The sequence below is a fragment of the Populus nigra genome, chromosome 3 (assembly GCF_951802175.1).
Source record: "Populus nigra chromosome 3, ddPopNigr1.1, whole genome shotgun sequence".
NCBI lineage: Eukaryota > Viridiplantae > Streptophyta > Magnoliopsida > Malpighiales > Salicaceae > Populus > Populus nigra.
Window position 1 is genome coordinate 2,072,384 of NC_084854.1, and position 20,254 is coordinate 2,092,637.

The 20,254-nt window shown below is 31.6% G+C and overlaps 3 protein-coding genes across 5 annotated transcripts; 2 read left to right on the forward strand and 1 right to left on the reverse strand.

Moving 5' to 3' along the window:
• The first annotated feature begins 3,320 nt into the window (after window positions 1-3,320).
• LOC133689638 (protein WVD2-like 5) lies at window positions 3,321-7,925 on the forward strand. Of its 3 annotated transcripts, XR_009841329.1 has the most exons (10): window positions 3,322-3,593; window positions 4,379-4,616; window positions 4,699-4,950; window positions 5,037-5,077; window positions 5,315-5,386; window positions 5,509-5,608; window positions 5,704-5,775; window positions 5,860-5,970; window positions 7,075-7,580; window positions 7,697-7,925. XR_009841329.1 is itself a non-coding variant. In XM_062109586.1 (9 exons), the coding sequence occupies exons 2-9, from the start codon at window positions 4,383-4,385 to the stop codon at window positions 7,510-7,512; spliced, it is 1,266 nt and encodes a 421-aa protein (XP_061965570.1). In that variant the 5' UTR covers window positions 3,321-3,593; window positions 4,379-4,382; the 3' UTR covers window positions 7,513-7,925. The 3 variants fall into 3 exon arrangements, 2 of the variants coding, with proteins under 2 accessions (XP_061965570.1, XP_061965569.1); XM_062109586.1 differs by having other exon boundaries at window positions 3,321-3,593; window positions 4,753-4,950; window positions 7,075-7,925; XM_062109585.1 differs by having other exon boundaries at window positions 7,075-7,925.
• A 1,179-nt stretch (window positions 7,926-9,104) lies between these two features.
• Window positions 9,105-10,490, reverse strand: LOC133687986 (uncharacterized). The gene is made up of 3 exons (XM_062107349.1): window positions 9,926-10,490; window positions 9,647-9,822; window positions 9,105-9,545 (listed from the first exon to the last, which is right to left on the reverse strand). The coding sequence occupies exons 1-3, from the start codon at window positions 10,340-10,342 to the stop codon at window positions 9,380-9,382; spliced, it is 759 nt and encodes a 252-aa protein (XP_061963333.1). The 5' UTR covers window positions 10,343-10,490; the 3' UTR covers window positions 9,105-9,379.
• A 6,431-nt stretch (window positions 10,491-16,921) lies between these two features.
• LOC133689991 (photosystem I reaction center subunit psaK, chloroplastic-like) lies at window positions 16,922-17,718 on the forward strand. The gene is made up of 3 exons (XM_062110119.1): window positions 16,922-17,082; window positions 17,187-17,267; window positions 17,377-17,718. Exons 1-3 carry the CDS (start codon window positions 16,999-17,001, stop codon window positions 17,602-17,604), a joined length of 393 nt encoding a protein of 130 aa, XP_061966103.1. The 5' UTR covers window positions 16,922-16,998; the 3' UTR covers window positions 17,605-17,718.
• The last annotated feature ends 2,536 nt before the right edge of the window (window positions 17,719-20,254 follow it).

Sequence of the window (20,254 nt, forward strand, 5' to 3'; positions counted from 1 at the left end):
ATTTGCCTAACCGGCCCTTTTTCTTTCTTTGAATTCTCAACCATCCCGGTGAAGTTCAAGTTTCAAACTAGCATTCTAACATGGCATGTGTGGTCCTTCTTTCACTATGGACAACGCAATTAATAAGTGAAGTGTGTATTTGGAAGGTGATGCGGAGTATTTTTTAATAGAAATTTTATTAAAATTATATATATTTTTAGAATTTTTAATATTATCACGTTAGAATCATAAAAAACATTTAAAAAAATAAATTTAATATTTTTTTAAAAAAAATAATTTAAAAAACACTTGGAAAAACATGTTGGATTACATTAATTTAATTAGTGTTTAGTAGTGCGAGGATTTATATTCTTTAATGCGTGTTTCACTTGAAAAAGTATTTAATTAAAGATTTTTCTAGTACTTTTTGATATGTTGTCTTTGAAAAATAAAATAAAATAAATATATTTTCAAATAAAAAATACTTTTAAAATATATTATGTATTACAATACAAGTTACACTTAATTATTCTAATTGCAGTTGTACCTACACAAAACTAGCATAGAAGAATAATTGATTAAGTTGATATGAATGCATACGAGTATTTGGAATGAAAGAATTCTCACTTAATTTGAGATTGATAACAAAATAAAATAAAATATTAGGATGCTTAATTTTGATACATATATAGGACTAACGAAATGAGGATTAAATGCAAAAAAAAAGAGAGAAGAAGATCTGTCTATCTTATTTCACATAAATACAAAAAACTTGTGCAGCTAAAGTTATTATATTCATATTTTATTTCAGAATGTCGTTCAATCTGTTTAATATTTAATTTTTTAAAATAAAAAAATTAAATTTTTATTTATAAGTTTACACATAAAAAGGTCCACTGAATTTGTGGCTTGAACTTATTTTAGGATTTTAGCAAACCTAACCTCACAGAGAAAAATGTGTTCGGATATAGCCGTGGAACGCTTGGGGCATGCACGCATACAATGACCCACAAGCATGTTGGTTTTGTAACGGTTGAGGAAGAGGCTGGCCGCAAAAAATGGTTGCCTGTCGCCGCACATTGTCACTCCCCGACAACTTAGCCTAACTGGTCGGTCTGTCATCCCCTCCGTTTCCTCCGTTTGCCTTCTCTTCTAGTTACTAATTAGGTCCTCGTCCAAGGATGGCAATAAAAGTCGACACACCTCACCTTCTTGTAAAAGATTCTTCTTCCATGTATGTTTTAACGGCGCGGACATGTAAAACCCTATGGGTTTGTTTGGCAGTATAGTTACGGTTGCTTTTCAAATAGTTTTTCATACCAAAATGCATGCTAATGATGTTTTTTTATTTTTTAAAAATCATTTTTGACATCAGCACATCAAAATAATTTGAAAACACTAAAAACATATTAATTTGAAGTTAATAAAAAAATAAAAAAATTTTAAATTTTATCAAAAGTACTTTTAAAACGCAAAAACAAACAGGCTTATAATTACAGCACATGGTTTGAGTCTAATTCAAAAATGGTTCGGATCATTATATCAATTTATCAGTTTTGAATTAATTATTTTTCTATTAAAATAATATTATTTTTAAAAATTATTATTATTAACTAGTAGGTGTGATAAGATTGATTGTGACATATATCTACCTACTGAATTAACTAGTTTTAACTGAATTTATATTTTTTTCAATTCAACTTGATACAGGTTTCAAGTTATTTTTTTTTTAATTGAGTTTGATAAATACAAAACAATGCTATTTTATTCAACATATAATTTCATTCTCTAAAAGAAATTGCAACTATCTGTGCTTGAGAACTTTAATTTATCTAATTATAGTAATTTTTGCCATCAATTACGAGTTTGTTTTTCCACTAAACAATTAGTTTGATGGGAATTTATATTTTTTTTTGGATTTGAGGAAATCCTATCCTTAAAAAATATATTTTATGAGAAAATATATTTTATGAATTCAGATAAGCAAATAAAATTTTAGTTATTTCAAACTCTTACAAGAGATATGCATCTTAACTAACTACCATACAATCTTAAGTTCTTTACTATCATACCACGTCTCTGGAGATGATGAAAATCTATATCCTCTCAGCTAAAAAGGTTTCATGTGAGGCTTCTTGTAAAAAAATAAAAAATAAAAAAATCAAGCATTTTAGGGGAATCAAGTTAGTAGTGGGCTTTTTTATGAATTTTTAGCCGTTCGGACAAACTGATTTTTGTTTGTAAGAAGTAATTAATTAGTTAACCTAGCTCGAAGATAAACCACCGATTCACTTTAATTGATCTTTGCATCATTAACCCAGATGATTTGACTCAACATGTCAATCTTAACTCACCATTTGGTCTCTGCAAGGAGGGACAAGTGAGAAGAGGACTAGAAGATAGGTTACACGGTATTTGCCCTACCCTCTTGTCCTCATTGTTGGGTGTATGGTCCAAACTAGCGTTTCTTCCAATAATTGTAATGTCCGTTTATAAGGGCACTTTTGTACTAATAGGTTATATCCAGATAATTTTTACAAGTTTTTCATTTTAAATTTAATTTATATAAAAAATTGAATTAAAATGTTTTTCTATTAATTTTATTTTAATTTTTTTTAACCAATTGAATGAGTTATATTAATAGAATTAACCATGATATTTGATGATTAAAAATTCCAACACTATCTATAATTACAAAACTTGGTTTGACTCGATAAATTTACCTAATAAACCTTAACTTAACCTAGTTAAATTTCATATTAAACTAGATTTTTTAACAATAATAAAATTATTTTGATTTTTAAAAATATAAACTTCATCACTTTAATAAAATAAAAGTTTGATTTTATATTTAATGAGTCCAGATTTAAATTGAATTTTATAATTATATCATCTTTTCTAAGGTGAATTTCATAGAAAAACAATAAAAAAATTATTCATTGGACCGAATTTGAAAACGTATGTATTGGCAAATAATGGGACAAAAATACAACCATTCATCACTCCCAACATAACTCCCCATATTTCTTTCCTATCCTCTAGAAAAAAAACCAATCACCAACAAGAGTAAAAATAAAAAATAAAAGTGGCTAATAATAAATCTTATTTTATTCCAAGTACGAGGACTATTTAGCAAAACTAAACAATCACTTGTCTATTAATGATCCAGTTACTTAAAATAACCGCACCAGAACCGCCCTATTTTCCTTCACAAAAAAGAAAGAAATAACAGTATATTTTATTCTTTATCTGTTTATCAGTTACTAAAAAATAACCGTATCTCTCTCCAACTAGTATAATTATACGTACCCCATACCCCACTCTCTCTTATAGACAGACAGTGAGTGACCTGGAAATAAAATGGATTTGAAAGCCTCTGTTTTTTAAATAGCCTTTTAGAGCCTTACAAAACAGAAAAAAACAATAATATAATTTTCATTTTATTTAGAGAATAATCCGAGGAGAGATCGATCTTACTGTTTCCGGTCGGATCCCCCGGTCCACGTAGCCCAGTCTTCTTGTCTCAGATCCTTCGTAGCCTTTGATAAATCTGTTATTACTGTTTTGTAGTGGCTTGATTGATGGAGTTTTGATTTTTTTGCTCGCATCTCGAGGTAAGGAAGTTGTTGAAGTGTTGTTGTTTCTGTTTGGTTGCTGAGAAAACTTTTTCAACTTCTTTCTCTCATTGTGGAGTTAGATTTGAGTAGTTAGTGAACTTGTTGGGTACTGAACGGAGTGTAGATTTTTGCTGTTAGGATTTTTTTTTTACTGTGAGCAGATCAGTGTTGAAGGAGCGATATGACACTTGGAAATGTAGAGATTCTTTTGATTTGCTACGAAATATTCGTTTGGAAGATTTTGTACTGATTTGATTTTTTTTTAGGATTAGAGATTCATTTAGCGGAATCTGTTTTTGTACAGGTCTTGTTTGGTTTCCGAGAAAGTGGAGGGAAAAAATGGTAGAAATTAATCAAATTATGAATTGAATTAATTAGGTTTTTGTTTTTTGTTCACTTAGTCACTGTAAATTTGGTGACGAACCGATGAAGTCTCGCGGTTTGTCAGGCATTTTGTGTGCTATTACTGAAAATTATGTGTTAAGTGAGTGCCTTTTATGGTTTTGGAGTATAACGTAATGGGTGCAGGGCGTGGTTATGTTTTGGAGAACGAAGTATGAGTTTGGGGACTGGTGTGCATAATTAGGAACGGAGTTGAAATGTTTTCAATGTTTAATAGCATTAGTTTCCAAATATAACTCAATTATCATTTGAAAATAGAGAATTGGTTTTGGCGGTTTGAATCTCACTGCCAAGTGTATGTTTTCATGTTTCGTCAAATCATTTTTAGTTGCAAATCTTACATTTGTTTTGTTTGTTTATTTATTTATTCTTATTTGCAGAGTGATGGATTCTGATAATCATCTTTTGCCTGATGGTGGGCTTGAGGCTGGCCATCAAAATGGTGGTCATCAGCAAAGTCCTGCTGCTGGAGAGGATGGTGTTGTTTCAAATAATTTAAATGGGAGTGTGGGGAACACTTTTAAGCTTGATGATGGCACTACTGATAATTTATCTACCGGGGAAGAAGAGGATGAATTAAAGGCATACGTGGGAAGCAATGGACTGCCTGTTTTTAAGGTAAGGAGATGTTCCAGTCTTTGTATTTAGTTCAATGAGTAAAACTAAGCCTGATTTTAAACTTGATGCTTCTATCATAAAGGAAGGAGAAGTAAAAGTAAAAGATGCTGATAATTCAGAAAATGCTAAATCTCAGAAAGGTCCGGGAAAGAGGGGTACTGCAAAGCCCTCGCACCTGAAAAATGCCTCAGCCACTCAGGTGAAGAAAGGTAAGGATGGAAGAGATGCTGAGGTGCAACTCACTGTTTCAAATGGTTCTGTTGCTGTAAATTCACACTTAAAACAGCATTTGAAAAGTAAATCATTCAACGAGAGGCAGGGTCAGGCATCCAAGGTAGAAATTGACATTGCTTTTTGCTTTTGTACCAACAACCACCTTTGCATTTGCTTATCATTTTTCTGCTCGTATTCTTTTAACAGCAATCTGGGACGTCTGATGCAGGACCACCTGAAGGCATTGTGTATGTATTGCTTGCATTGTTTGTGTGTTGCCTTTTCTTTTTTCTTAATGTCATGGAGCTGCATGTCTATCTTTGTTAATTTCACCTCTTCTGTGTAGTGGACTTACTGGTTAATTCGTTAAACTTGATCCAGAATGTCTGATTATTTGAAGTAGCTGTTAGAATTTGTAATTCACATTGTAATTACTATTGCTTTTTCCTCTCGCCATTTGTTAATGGTGGTTTTGCTTTATACAGGGAGAAGACGAAACTGAAACCTTTGAAAAAAGGGCCTGTTGATAAAGCTGAAGCAGATACAGACTCTACTTCGTATCCTTTTTTCTTTGAATGTGTTGTCATTTCTTCTTCTATGAGCAGAGGGCAATCTTCAGCTTATGACTATTTTACCTTTTTCTGTGGCATACACAAGTTTTTCCTTAATTGCACTGTAGAAGTCCCACTGTGGAAGATGCCAAACCTCGCAAGGTGGGTGCACTTCCAAATTATGGTTTCAGCTTTAAGTGTGATGAACGAGCTGAGAAAAGGAAGGAGGTTAGTTCTGTACTCAAAGCTTCTTGATTCTCCATGTAAACTCCCTAGCAGTAATTATGGTGTTAGTGTAATATCTATAATGTTATGCTGTTCAGTTCTATTCAAAGCTCGAGGAAAAGATTCATGCTAAGGAAGTGGAAAAGACTACTCTGCAAGCTAAGTCCAAGGTATAGAAATGTAATGATTTCTATGGGCTTTGATTTCTGTTTGAATTCGTTTCTTGTCCTGGCAATCATTTGATTCTCTCACAGGAAACTCAAGAAGCTGAGATTAAGATGCTTAGGAAGAGTTTGGGTTTTAAAGCAACACCTATGCCCAGCTTTTATCAGGAGCCTGCACCACCTAAGGTGGAGCTAAAGAAGGTAAAATTGTATTTTTTATCACTAAAGTCATGCTTGTTGTCTCTTGCATTCTTGCTTTCATACAAGACTTGTCGCTCCCCCACCCACCCACACTCAAAAAAAAAAAAAAGAGTGGTGCATTTGCTGCCTGTCTAGCTGCTGAACCATTAAGTTTTTAGGAATGCAAAATAGATTAGGTTATGTTATGTTATTCATAGCTTTCGGAACATTTCTTGAATAAATTTCTGCACTCAACCAATCCCTCCATTGCATTCAATTGTCAATATTGGGTTATGTTGTTTGTTGTTTTTTGTTTTTTGTTTTTCTGTTCTCAGTGCTTCATCTATCTTGGATTCATTTATTTGGCATTTTTATAGTTTAAAGTAAAGAAACTATACCAAGTTACTGTCCCTGATCATAATTTTCATATCACGTGCTTTTGTCTTTGCATGTTGTGTTACATCCATCTAATAACATGATTATTTTGCTGTGATTAGCATCTTTGCTCGGTAAGATTCATCCCTTTCACTGCCTATGCTTGTATCATGAGACCTTTTGCTGCGGTGAAATATTAGTGTTAGTGTTGTACCAATGATTCATTGCTTACTTCTGATTACCTGCACTCTGCAGGTTTTTACCATGCCAGGTGTTCAAATTTGGCAACAAACCTTACCTTATGAAATATACTATTATGGTCCTTTTCCATTTAGATACACCAGTGATAGGGTATCATATTCCCCTGTGGAGCAACTTATGGTTGGATAACACTAAAAGCTACATGAAAATCTTTAATTTTCTTTTGTACCAAAACTTTCAGTTAGGATGTTATACGTGGAAAAGTTTTTGGAGAAACCCTCTAATGCTACCAAGATCCCTTAATTAACATGTGACTATTATCAACCTAATTAATTCTACAGGCATGGCTTTGTGTTTATGAGTCCTGTTGAAGTTTGCCTTTGCGTTTTACAATGGGTGCGCGACCATGGGATTTGGATGATCTGATCCTATTTGACAATTTGTCTCTGTGGATGCATTGATGTCTTGGTTAACTTGTTCTTGATGTATCTGGCAGGAATGTTAATCAATTGAAATTACGTTGGTCTTGATGTTGTTACTTTGATGCAGATACCCACAACAAGAGCCAAATCTCCCAAGCTAGGTAGAAGGAAGAGCTCATCCCCTGCAGATACTGAAGGAAACAATAGCCAGAGCTATCGACCAGGTCGGCTAAGTTTGGATGAGAAAGTATCTTCAAACATTCCCATCAAAGGACTTTCCCCCATCCATCCAAAGAAGCCACAGAGGAAGTCCCTTCCCAAACTGCCTTCTGAAAAGACCAAGTTATCCAGTGCAGATGACGAAAAAACTAAATTGCCTAAAGCATCAAATGAGGAAAATCCCACATTATCTAATCAATCAAATGAGGGTTCATCTCCCACCCAAGAGCAGGAAGCTGTTTCAAAGAATGAGGAGAGTGAATTTCTCCCTGGAAAAGATGAGACAGCGGTTAAAGAGGAAGCTCAGGCCACGTTGGCAAAAGATCCAGTAGCATTGGTGGTTTGACCTCAAAAACAAAACAAGAATCGAACGGTGTATGCAAAGCCCTCAAATCCATGTGCGTAAATAAAAAGGTGAAAGACCTGAATTTATTGGACAATGAAGGCGTAAAGGTTTTTGCATGATAGACTGTGATGGTTGTGTCTGTCCTTAGTCAACAGCATTGATTGTTTTGTGTGCATGATTTCAGGTTGCTGGTCTTTTCACTAGGGCTCTACATTCTTGCAGTATTGTATGTTATCACTTGCAAAAGTTATTCTAATTTACATGTTATTTCTTATTTGCCTGCTGTATTGAAAATATTTAGTAAAATTTTGGAGAAGTCTGCTGTTAGATAGGCCATGCCATTCTGTAAACCTGTTATATTTGGACAATTGGATATTGTTGATTAAGGTGACTTTGGTGGTGTGAACTGCGAATCCTTTGTCTCTTGAGCTGTGGTTTTTTTTACTTTTGATCTTTCATATTCCGTTGTAAACTAAGGCAATGTATTGGGAGAGATAAGATGGAGGTAATTTTTAAAAGTAGTCTGTAATTCTATGATATAATCTTTGTTGTATTCTGCTCTTTAATTTATTGCTGAAGAAAAATCCTCCTAGTGGGGTGATAAATTAATGGGCATAAGAGGGTGTCTCCTGCGTGCTACCAATATATTACAATCTCATTTACCATGCGTACATTTTGAATCTCGCAAGCCAGCTTTGGTCTCAATTCTCTGCCCATGAGAAATGAAATGAGTTCGAAGGAAGAGTTTATCCCCTGCATTCTGCAGACTCCGAATGAGAAGTACATCTCACTGACATTTTTACCAAAGCAATTCCCCCGTTTTCTCAAAAGAATCCACAGAGGAAGTCCCTCCCTAAACTGCCATTAGGCCAATTTAACCAGAACTCAGAATGGACAGAGACCTGGTTGAACGTACTGGGTTTTTAGTGATTTGGAGACATGGTCTAAACCAGGTTAGGTTAAAAAAACAGCTATTTTAATCAAAATAGCTGGCCTAATAACTCATGTATTAATCTAAAACCCTTTTTCAGATCATTTCGGTTGTGACAACTATGGGAAACAATTCATTTCCTGAAGCAATAAATTTGGAAAATGCCACTACTAAAATAAATAAAGTTGCGTCTCCTACCCAAGAGCAGGAAGCAGTTCAAAAAGATAGCAAGTAGTGATTGGAGAGGAAGCTCAAGCTACCTTGGCGGGTTGAGCACAAAAACAGTGAAAGATTTTGCACGATGGGTTTTGATTTTTAGTTAATCTTGTCCAGAGTTAGCAGCATTGGATGTTGGCGTTTGCAAAGATATTCTTATTCACATGTTATTTGCTTGCTGTGTTCGCCATATTTTGCAAAAAATTGGAGAAGTCTCCTGTTATTAGATAGGCCAACTCATCAGCATTGGCCTTCATTTTCACATCCCCTTTTTGTCTTCTGTGCCTCAAATTTAACCATTTAATTTGGCAATAAAACTCAGAAGACAGCCCAGGAGAAGAAGAGAGCGCGTGAGTCCTATATTGGACATTAAAGCCCACATAGGAAGTTAAGAATATCTTCAGCAAGACGAGGAAGAGCAAAAGATACTAAAAGCACAGAAATATTTTAACAAGAAGACGAGGTTAATTAGCAACATAAATCCGCAATAACAAGACAAGAACAGTACCAAAATAAACTCTTATCCCTTTCTTTCATTGATGATTTAACATGGTATATTATTGATTCTATCTTCTGCTAGATACTTCCAATAACTTCAACAATTGAGCATAATCATCACCATCCATCTTGACTTGGCATCAGAGATCTCTCTGTTTGGTTCCATTTACAAAACTGAAGGTGTAAGACCAAGATTTACACCACAGACAGGCTGTATCAGCGTTAAGAAGCAGCAGCCAAAGGAGGGAATCCTTGAGGAAGATTATATATCTGTTTATATGTTGGCAAACTATCACATTGAATTTCATTCTGCTTGGTCTCTTCTTCTTCATCATCATCTTCTTCACCAGCATCCCAGAGGAAGTGAGCATAAGAAGCAAGCACATAACTGCATCAACAAAAATATGTAACATCAAACTTGATTAGCTAAACAGATTATATCATCTAACCATCTCTAAACAAGTCAAAAATGTTTATATTTTTCTTTACCAGTCATCGGGAGAGGACTTGACAGCTTGATCAAAGCAAGCCTGAGCACGATTACTGTCCTTGTGGTTATTCCATATTAGATCTCCGTACATTGACAAAACATTCCCATCATCTCTTCCATTTGCCAGAATTGCTTTCTCACAGAACTCCTCTGCCTTCACAACATCACCTCGTACCTAAAAACACATCTCTTATGATTTATAGAAATTTCCCATTTTTCTTAAAAGGAAATCAAGAAACAACAAATACAAACACAGGCACATATTGTTTTACGCTTACCTCTTTCAAGAATTTAGCGTAGTTTGCAAGAAGAAGAGCATCACCAGGATAGGCCTTGATCATGTTCTGGTAATAAAGATTCATGCTCTCATGATCACTTTCATAAGGCTGATGACCCGAGTCCCAGCTCCCACCACCACCACCACCACTGCCACAAATTCCACCACCACCACCACCCCCTGCACAGACCATCTCCTCCTCCTCGACTGCTTCTATGCAAACGCTCATTTCTTCTTTTTCCTTAAGGACTGGTGACATGAAAGAACGTTTAGAGAACATTCGCTCTCTGGTCAAGTAGAGTGGCTTAATATCAGCCTCTGATGCTGTTCTTTGAAGGCACATGGACACTGGCCGGCTTGTTGATGACTGGCAGACAAGTGTCCTTAATACCGGTGTAGAAGTACTTCTAAGAAGCATTTTTTTCTTCTCGTTTCTTTTAAAACCCGAAATGTTGTCTCAAAGATGGACAAAAAAGAAAGAAAAGAAGGCAGCATATATATATATATAGATGGATGGATGGATGGATGGGAGGAGAGGATTTTTAGCTTTTTGACTGAGAGCATGTGGTAATTAAACCCATGCTAATAACTGGAGGTAGAGAAGGTAAAGGCACAGAGGTAGCTAGCTAGGGACGTGAATATTACGAGTCTTTGAGGAGTTACGTCAAGCTGACCTAGGAGTTTTGGTTTTGGTTTTTGGCCACGAGGTTGTCTATTTCTTCTGCTCTCGTCATTGGAGGGCACTAGCTAGGGAGGTAGCTGATGATATTTTGGTTCAATAATATCTCAGTTTATCTTCTAATATGGATTAGAGTTTTGAATTCATTTTTCCTCTTGATGTTTGCTAGCAGCTTGGTGGAGCTCGATTAGAAACTTGTTTTTAGCACATGGTTTTTATTTTTCCTGATGAAGTTGTCATGGTATCGGTGAATTTCTTATCAAACCTCACGTTCATATGATGCAAATCATATAAGTTTTTTTCATTTGTTTTTACGTGGTGGAGTGTCTGAGAGTATAATAACTTATATTTTTATATATTTTTTAATTAAAATTTTCTCGTCCCATATAAGTTCTTTTTCTCTGTTCTTATTCTGTGAGCGTTTGTATATTTTTTTATTAAATTTTATATTAGTGCATCAAGATATTAAAAAAGTATTAAATTAATATATTTTTTTAAAAAATATATTCTTAGAACACTTCTAAAAACAAAAACAATGCATTTCCAACAATCATACGCAGGAAAAAGTTAAAACTCAAACACTAGACGTTGGCTGCGGGGTTTTGCTTTTTGTTGCGTTTTTCAAAGACTTTAACAATTGAAAAATGACAAGTTGTTCCTTTTCTTTTTCCTTGATGAACAACTGGACATGGGGATAAGCCAGGTGATAACTACTACTATGGCCGAAACCCATGCCTGAAAAGGAACAGAGCCTTTCGCCATCAACCCATCAAGATATAATTATCCTTCTTGGACCCACTGCAAGAACACCATGCTTGCTCACAGCAACTTCTTACTGTTGCGACTGAAATCCAGCTTATATGGTGTGAACTTTAGTTCCATTATTTCGATGTGCGCTCAAGATACAAGATATAATCGTGTGAAATGAGACTTTGGTTAATCTTTTTGTTGGCCTTTCGTCTTCTTTTTCTGCATAAAATAAATAAATCACCATGCTTTATTCATTATCTCACTATTAAAAAGAAAACCCGAGTGGGATGGTAAATTATCTATGCACCTAGACACAATGCAATGTGAACGAAAACAGTATAATTACACTCTTTCCCTTCCTAAAAAAAACCATTAAGGTAGCTATCGACGGTGATGTTATAATTTAACAAGTACTGTTGAGGGTGATATTGTAATTGAACAAGGACCAAAAACTCATTATCATATTGATCGACAACAATATGGCCTTTTCATATTTTTTAGCACAATACAATAACTAGAATATCTAAATCTAGCTAATATTCATTTATCTTTTTGCTTTTCGATGCACGATGAATTAACTTAATTACCCTTCAAATTATAATTTTTTAAACTTGTAAACAAGGGTTATTTCATTTTTTTCATTATGATTTTTTTTTTGTAATAAATTGGTCAAGTCAGGTCACGAGCAATTTGATATTTTGACAAGCTTAAAAATTATTTAAAAAGATAAAGTAGCTTGACTGTGTGTTTGCACGCGTCAACATGTCAAGTCACTTCACACGCTTCTAGCGGCGCATGTAATAGAGGAAATTGATTATTTGTGATGACTTTAGAATCCTCCCAGCATCCCCTTTTCGATGAAATGATGCGTGCAATGTTTGGTATGATGTTTTGAATCTGGCCACCTTTTTATTTCTATTTTTTTCTATTTTTTTCTCACTCTTTTACTCGAAAAACAAGTTGCCTGATTAAAAAATCTATGTTGTCCTTTTATTTTGTTTAGATTTCAGATTTCGTTCTCTTGCTTTTGATGGAATGATTTTCATCTTGATTCCTTCTGTAAACTTTAAATTTGTTTTTGATTTTCGCCTTCATTTAAATGTTATTTTTTTCTTATTTTGTTTTTGTTTTAAATTTGATCATTTTTGTTTTTGTTTTGATACCTTTTGTAAAATGTATGATTTTATTTTCAATTTCACCCTCAAATCAAATAATGCTATTTTTCCTCTTGTTTTATTTTTGTTTAACATTTAGTCCTCATTATTTTAAATTGCTAATTTTTTTTCAATTTCATCCTCCAACCTTGTGTTATATTGCAATTAAGGGTCGTGGTATTTTTTAGTTAGGTTACACCGGGCCCATAACTCAAGTCACATATTTGAAAGGCTAACCCATTTGATATCAGCCTTTTTTCTTCTTTTTTTACACTGATTTTTTTTAATTTTATCATTCAATATTTTAAATTTTATCCCTTTTTTAAGTTTCTTTAAAAATTATCATGACTTCATGAATAGGTTACGGGTCTAACAAGTGCACTCAGGTTGACTTGTATCATTTTTTTCTGTTTTTTTTATTTTATTTTTGCCAAGATCGATTAGATTGAAATGTATTTGTCATTTTTCTCCTCTCAATAAACAATAATTTTTTTAAACCATGATCACATTTTTTTTTCTTAATTTGATCAATTTAATATTATATATTATCTATTTTTTGTCATCTTATTGGGTAAGATAAGTTTATTCAACCCAACTGAATTTATAACCCGAATTGCAATTTTTTTTTTACTTTTTTTGAAATATACTTGTGGTTTCTTGACATTGTTTTTTAATGATAAGATTTTTTTTCCCAGCCCGTGTCATAGGCACGTGACTAGTGATCATCTAAAAGGTTATGTGAACTTAGTGATTATCAATTGGTGACCACTATAGATTTTTAGATGGATTTTTTTTTAAGGTGTTATATTTATATTGACTTTGAGTTAAAAACAATTTAATTATCTTATTAGCTGTATTAAATAACTTTTCTTATCATTCAATAACTTAATTAATTATCTCAAACTTTAATTATTTGCTGATATTATTATAGAATTATGAATAAAAAAATATATAATTACTTTCAAAGGAATAATGTATCTTATATTTTTGTAATTTAGTTAATTATTTTATAATTATGATGGTTACAGACAATTAATTATAAATTCAGAGAAAATAGTTTCTGTTATCTTAAAAAAGAAAACAGAATATCATTTAAATTGTAAAGAAATTATTTTTAAGTAATTACAAACTAATAAGTATTTACACGTGTCGCGTCTTAAAATGCAAAAAATTATAATTATAATATTTTGAAATAACTATAGCAAGCATCGATATATATTTCAATATAAAACATAAAAATCAATTAAATAATATTTCTATAAAATATTAATTATGGCTCGTGAACATAGAAGATAAGTTGAATTTGGAGGTGTAACAGTGAATGAATTCTGTTTCTTGAATTGTGGTTTTTTAGCAACCATTTTATTTTATTTTTCAAACTCCATTATGAACTGCGAGTTTCAAAAGCACAAAGATTTTATTTTTATGTTATAATCTGTTTTTTAAAGTAATTTTTAATATTTTTTTAAAATATATTAAATTCATATTTTTAAAATATTTTAGATAATTTTAATATGGTAATATCAAAAATAAAAATATTTTAATATATTTATATTTAAAAAATATTTTAAAACAATATTACATATCATAATACCAACCAAATAAATACTTGAGTTTTCGACAGCCTTCATGGAGAAGAGATTGGATTGGATCATAAGGCTTGGGCTTATTACTTACTTTCAATGACAAAGCTAGTGCCCTTCGGACTTGGGCTTTATTAACCCAATAGGCCTTTACATCTACTAGCCTGTTACATGCACGAGAATATATTTATTCCAAAATTATTATTACATTAAGAAAATAAAATAAAAGTTAAAAATTTACTCATCCAATCTAAGAAAAACATGTTAGGGTACGAATAAAATTACAAAAATCTTGTCAGTGAACAATTGTTTATTAATTGTTACAAAACCATAACGCTTTAAATTATAGACTTGAGTTAAAATAAATAGCTCAATCTATACCAAATTAAATATCAAATAATAAATTTAATTTAATTAAAAAACAAAATTTCCTTTAAAGAAATTAAATTTAACAAAGATTAAAAAAAAATCTAATGCATTCCTTATTTTAAAAGTAAAAATAAACCCCATAAAAAGAGAATAAAAAAAAGGTTAGAGGGAAATTTGAAGGAAAAAAAAAGAGTTTATAAAAAACATTCAAGTGAACCTAATAAAATCAACAATCCTTTAAATTCTTAACTCGAATTCAGTTCAGAAGCTCAACACTTAAAGAATTAAATGTTAGAGAATGAAATTAATTAATTTAATTTAATTTTTAAAAAAAATTCCTTCCAAAAAGCTAAATTTAACAAAAAAATCAAGGCAACTTATGTTATTTTCAAAACGACTAAAAAATACCAGAGAAACTAAATTAAAAATAAGAAAATGATAGAGAATGGAAAAAAGCTTGAAAAAAGGAAAAAAAAAAAAGGAAACTGGTGTCAACTTTGTAAATTAGATTTAATCTCTTAAACCTGTAATCCGTTAAATTTTAGACCCGAACTCAACTAAAAAGCTAAACATCCGACTAATTAAATGTTGGAAGATAAAATAAAAAAATCAATTTAAAAAAATCATGCAAGGTAAAAAAAAATACAATAATAAAAAAAGGATTAGATTTGACATGCAAAATACTAAAGAATGATGAAATTGCAAAAAAAAAAAATTGCAAAAACCATATATATAAAAAATAGGAATCAAAATAATATGAATTAAATCTAATAGATAAAAATATCTATTGGGGATGAAATTGAAAAAATTCTTAATTTAATAAATTATTCTAAATAAAAAAAATTGCAATAAAGAGAACAATGACTAAATTAAAAACAAAACCTTAACTTCGTAAATTATTCTAAAATTTAAAAATTGTAATAAAGAGAATAGAGATAAAATATTAAGTACAACAAACCGTAAGGGTTGATTTAAGTTTTTTAAAAGCAACAATTGGGCTACACGCATCATTTATTTGTGGATGAGACATCAAAATGCTTTGGTTGCCACTCTAGAAACATGGTTTTAGCCACTAGACGACGCTGCATGCGCTGTCCGAAAGCAACAAACACTGTTTACACATTTCTAATTTTTTTTATTTATCAAATTACTTTATTGTCCCCCATAACACTCAATAACTATCAAATCACCACCTTTAAGTGACAAAAAAACCTCTAAATCAAAGATCATTTTTTTTTAATTTCCGAAGGAAATGATGCAACGTATTTATTTAAAAATTGAGTTAAGTTAAAGACTAAAAAATTCATGACCTGGGTTTGTTTTTTCTTTCAAGGGCAATTAAGTGATCACATTGTGCAAACAAAAAGGTAAAAATACTATACAACCCTTTCATTTCTAGTAAAGCCCAATATGTCATGTGAAAAACACCCTTCTATCCCTAAATCCAAGTCCAATTAGTTTGCCCACAAAGGTTAAATCAGTATTTCACCATACAAATCTATAGTGAAATGTCGATCTCTTTTAGTATAGGGTATAATATAACACACATACATATATTTTCTCTATATTATCTTTATCTTTTATGTCTCAAGATATTAACCAAATACTATGTTAATATATATAGTTTTTCCTAAAAAGAAAAAGGAAAAATGGTCAATCAATAGTTCATCATGATTATCTTATCTCAATCTTGTTTTTCCCTTTGTTTTCCTTTTAAATAACAGCAACATCAATTAAAAGATGATTAACCTTATTGCTCTCTTAATATATTATTCGAGAAACTAAGCAAGTGTTTGAAAATATAATAATTTATGTTTATTTTTATATATTTTAAAGATATATTTCAATTGAAAAAACATCAAATTAATATATTATCTTAGTGTTTTTGATAATTTTGATATATTTACATCAAAAATTAAAAAAAAATCTTAATATATTTTCAAACAAAACATAATTTTTAAAACTATTATTCATTTCAATATCATACACACTTTATGTAAAGCAACATGTCCAACCACATAAGCACGTAAACCATCATTAGTTAACACGAGTGAGATTAACTTACAATACCAACTGCTTTCAGAACCAAGATCGAAGAAAAATCAAAGTGGGCAATATGAACAAGAGGACCGTCTCATGCCATTTTAGATCATCCAAAAGGGCCTCAAATCAAAGCTTTATCCATCTGATATCTTGCTATACAGTCAAAGATTCACAGAGCATAATGCCAGGCAACATCAGCTTAAGAGATGATTAACCATTATATTTACATTAACCGTAGGACTAATTTTCCTAGTTTGGGTAAGACAGATATCTTGCCAGCAAGCTCAGCAAGAAACCTTATCCAACTGAGCAGTCCTATAGCCGAATGCCAAGTCAGCTACCTGTATCTAAGTGTATCCATTTCTAACGTTCTGAAGCCACAAGAGCAATTTGTGGCTATGGTCTTTTAGATCCCAAATTGTATTATAAATAAATTATAAAATAAGGGAGGAGAGTGGTTTTCCTGGTTCAATTTTTTTCATTCAAAGAAGCAAAAATGGCAGCCACTACCATGACGACTGCTACTGCTCTCCCACGATTCAGTGGCCTGAGACCCTCAGCTGCCCCTGTAAAATCCCTGGTTAGTGATATATACTAACAAGAGCTAGGGTAATTAAGGCTGTCTTCTCTTGAACATATGTAGACAATATTGATCGAAGTTGAAATTTCTTGTACATCATGCAGGCAGCTGTTCAGCCTACAAGGCGAAAGGGAAATGGAGCCCTGGGTGCTCGTATGGATTTCATTGGTTCGCCCACAAATTTGGTAATGATTTTTACTGATTTATGTATTTGTTATCTTGCAAGAGAATTGAACGTCTTTCTTACAAGGATTAAATAGGGACTGAAACAGTTTATGCTTTCTAAATTGTCAGATAATGGTGACTAGCACAAGCCTCATGCTATTTGCTGGGAGATTTGGGTTAGCCCCATCAGCAAACAGGAAGGCAACTGCAGGATTGAAGCTTGAAGTGAGGGACTCGGGCTTACAAACTGGCGATCCAGCTGGTTTCACTCTTGCTGATACCTTGGCATGTGGGAGTGTTGGTCACATAATTGGTGTTGGAGTTGTTCTTGGTCTTAAGAACATTGGTGCATTGTAAAAATCTTTATAAGCATCTTGATCGAAGTACTTTGCTTTTAATTCTGTCTCTGCCGTTTTCCTCCCCATGTAAATGCTTCTTTGTCTGATATTTTGAGGAACAGCTTGTCGTCAACTATCAAATTTTGTTCAACATCAAGTTAAGAGAACATCCTACATGGCTAAAGAGCGAAGACTAAAGAAAAAAACTGAGAAAAAATGAAGCTGCAAATAGCCTAAAAACTGTTAAAATATAGCTTGTATATTAGTACATTAGGTAGTTAAATAGGCTATTTTTATACAAATGCCCTGGTGGTTCATATACCGTTTATGAATATACTTTCGGTATTATCATCAATTTATAATTTATATATACATCAAATAATGTTTTCCTCTAAATTAGATGAAGATGCCTATACGAAATAACTAGAGGGTTTTGCTTTATCAAAAAATGAGTGAAATAAGTATAGAGTCTGTAAATGGATTAAATCTCTATATTAATTGAAAAAATCACCTAAGCAATGACACACGAAATTTAATTCTGTAATTTTAGAATATGGTTTCAAACATAATAGTGATGATAAATATATTTATTTTAAATTTTATAAATGATTTTGGTGTGATAATATGTTTTTATGTGGATGACATACTTATTATTAGTACTAACATGACTGATACTAAAAAATATATAACCTTGAAATTTAAAATGAAGAACTTAAATGGGTTAGGTATATTTTTGGGTAGCAAAGTAAGAAAACATAGTGGAAGGTTTTGCTCTCTGTCAATCTCATTATATTGATAAAGTCTTAAATAAATTTAATCATTTGAATATCAAAGAAGCAAATACTCCTTATGATATTTCCTTTAATTTGACAGAAAATACTAGTAAATCAATTGCTCAAATTAAATATACTAGTACAATTGATAGCTTAATGTATGTCATGTATTGTACTGGACCAAATATTGCTTTCACAGTATGTGAATTGTCTTGATATACAAGTAATCCTAGTAATGATCATTAGAAGCAATTACAAGAGTGTTTGAGTACTTGAAAACAACTATGAATTTTGGATTATTTTATAATAATTTTCTAGTTGTACTTTAAGGTTATAATGATGTTAGCTGGATAATTAGTGCAGGTGATAATAAATCAATTTCTAAATGAATATTTATTTTAGAAAGCAGTGCTGTTATCTAGATTTCAAAGAAACAAACATGCATAATTCATTCTACAATGTAATCTGAATTCATAACCCTAGCAGTCGCAGGTAAGGAGGCAGAATGATTGAGAAGTATGCTATTGGATATTAAGTTGTGACCACAGCCGATACCATCTATTTCTTTACATTGTGATAATCAAGCAACTATGTCTAAGACATTTAGTAAAATTTACAATGAAAAATCTAGACATCAGTTTGAGACATGAATATATAAGGCAATTAATTTCTGACGATATAATTATCATTATGTATGTCAGATCCTGCAATAATCTAGTAGATCTTTTCATTAAAGGTCTCTCAGGAGATTTAGTTAGAAACACTTCTGCTAGTATGAGATTAAGACCATTTAATTAAACTTACTAATAACACGAAACCAATTTTTACTAGTACCTTTTCTAGTTAGGAGTTTCATGGGTAATAAAAAATTATTAGTAAGAGTGGTGTATACTAATTTGTGTATGAAATCGAGATTTAAAAAATTAGCATTCCAAATAAGTGGGAGGATGAGTGATTAACACTCTTAATGAAATCTTAATGTAAGAAGTAAATTTCACCTATATGAATATATGAAATGGTTCCGCTTTAACAAAAATTTGGAAAATTTTGTAAATGTTTATGAATTCAAGAAGTAGCACAAGACCATATTAGTGCTAAAATAATGATGAATTTCTGTTTTGGATTAATTGGATCATGTGTGTAGTATTTCCAATTCTATTGAATGAAATCCTAATTTTAGCTTTTTTGCCATCATAATTTCATTAGAGTATTGAAATGCTTACCCTAGGGAGATATTTAAATCTAAAGATATTTTCTTTTATGCATGAAACATGGTGCCATCTAATATTACAAGCTAAGTGGAGGATTGTTGTTAAAATATAACTTATATATTAGATAGTTAAAGAAAACTTTATCCCATGTTAAAAATGTAAAAGATTTCGTTATACCTTGTAATACGAGGAACATTAAATCAATAGATTTGGACGTTGAAGGGAAGATTTGAAGGAAAAGCCAAAATTGACACACACACACACACACACTGGTCTGAAGAGGTGTGCCTCTAAATTTTATAGATATATTAATATGAAAGAGTATTATTTTCTTTATAAATACTAGTTTGATGTTGACAAAAATTAATTAGAAACACTTTTTTTTTCTCCATAATTTTTCTCCACAAACTTTCTGTTTATGTTTATCAGAAACAAAACATAACTTCTTAACAAACTTATAGAATTTATTGTGTATAAATTTAAGATTTTATTGTATTCTGAAGATATATTGATTTAACTCTGCAGTAAATATAATAAAGGCAATTAATAATACCTTAAAAATAATGATTTTCACGCCTTAAAACTTATTTGTTATACTCACTGGCATTACAAAATCGAGATCCAATAAGCAATTTAAAAAAGAAAAAATTGATATTTGAAGAATACCAAAATGTATTTTCATGAT

Coding starts and splice junctions, on each gene's coding strand:
- LOC133687986 (XM_062107349.1), bottom strand. CDS start 10,342: ATGCTTCTTAGAAGTACTTCTACACCGGTATTAAGGACACTTGTCTGC. Junction 9,823..9,925: donor ACGCTAAATTCTTGAAAGAG/GTAAGCGTAAAA, acceptor ATGTGTTTTTAG/GTACGAGGTGATGTTGTGAA. Junction 9,546..9,646: donor AAGTCCTCTCCCGATGACTG/GTAAAGAAAAAT, acceptor TTGTTGATGCAG/TTATGTGCTTGCTTCTTATG.
- LOC133689638 (XM_062109585.1), top strand. CDS start 4,383: ATGGATTCTGATAATCATCTTTTGCCTGATGGTGGGCTTGAGGCTGGC. Junction 4,617..4,698: donor ATGGACTGCCTGTTTTTAAG/GTAAGGAGATGT, acceptor TCTATCATAAAG/GAAGGAGAAGTAAAAGTAAA. Junction 5,078..5,314: donor GGACCACCTGAAGGCATTGT/GTATGTATTGCT, acceptor TGCTTTATACAG/GGAGAAGACGAAACTGAAAC.
- LOC133689991 (XM_062110119.1), top strand. CDS start 16,999: ATGGCAGCCACTACCATGACGACTGCTACTGCTCTCCCACGATTCAGT. Junction 17,083..17,186: donor CTGCCCCTGTAAAATCCCTG/GTTAGTGATATA, acceptor TACATCATGCAG/GCAGCTGTTCAGCCTACAAG. Junction 17,268..17,376: donor TTGGTTCGCCCACAAATTTG/GTAATGATTTTT, acceptor CTAAATTGTCAG/ATAATGGTGACTAGCACAAG.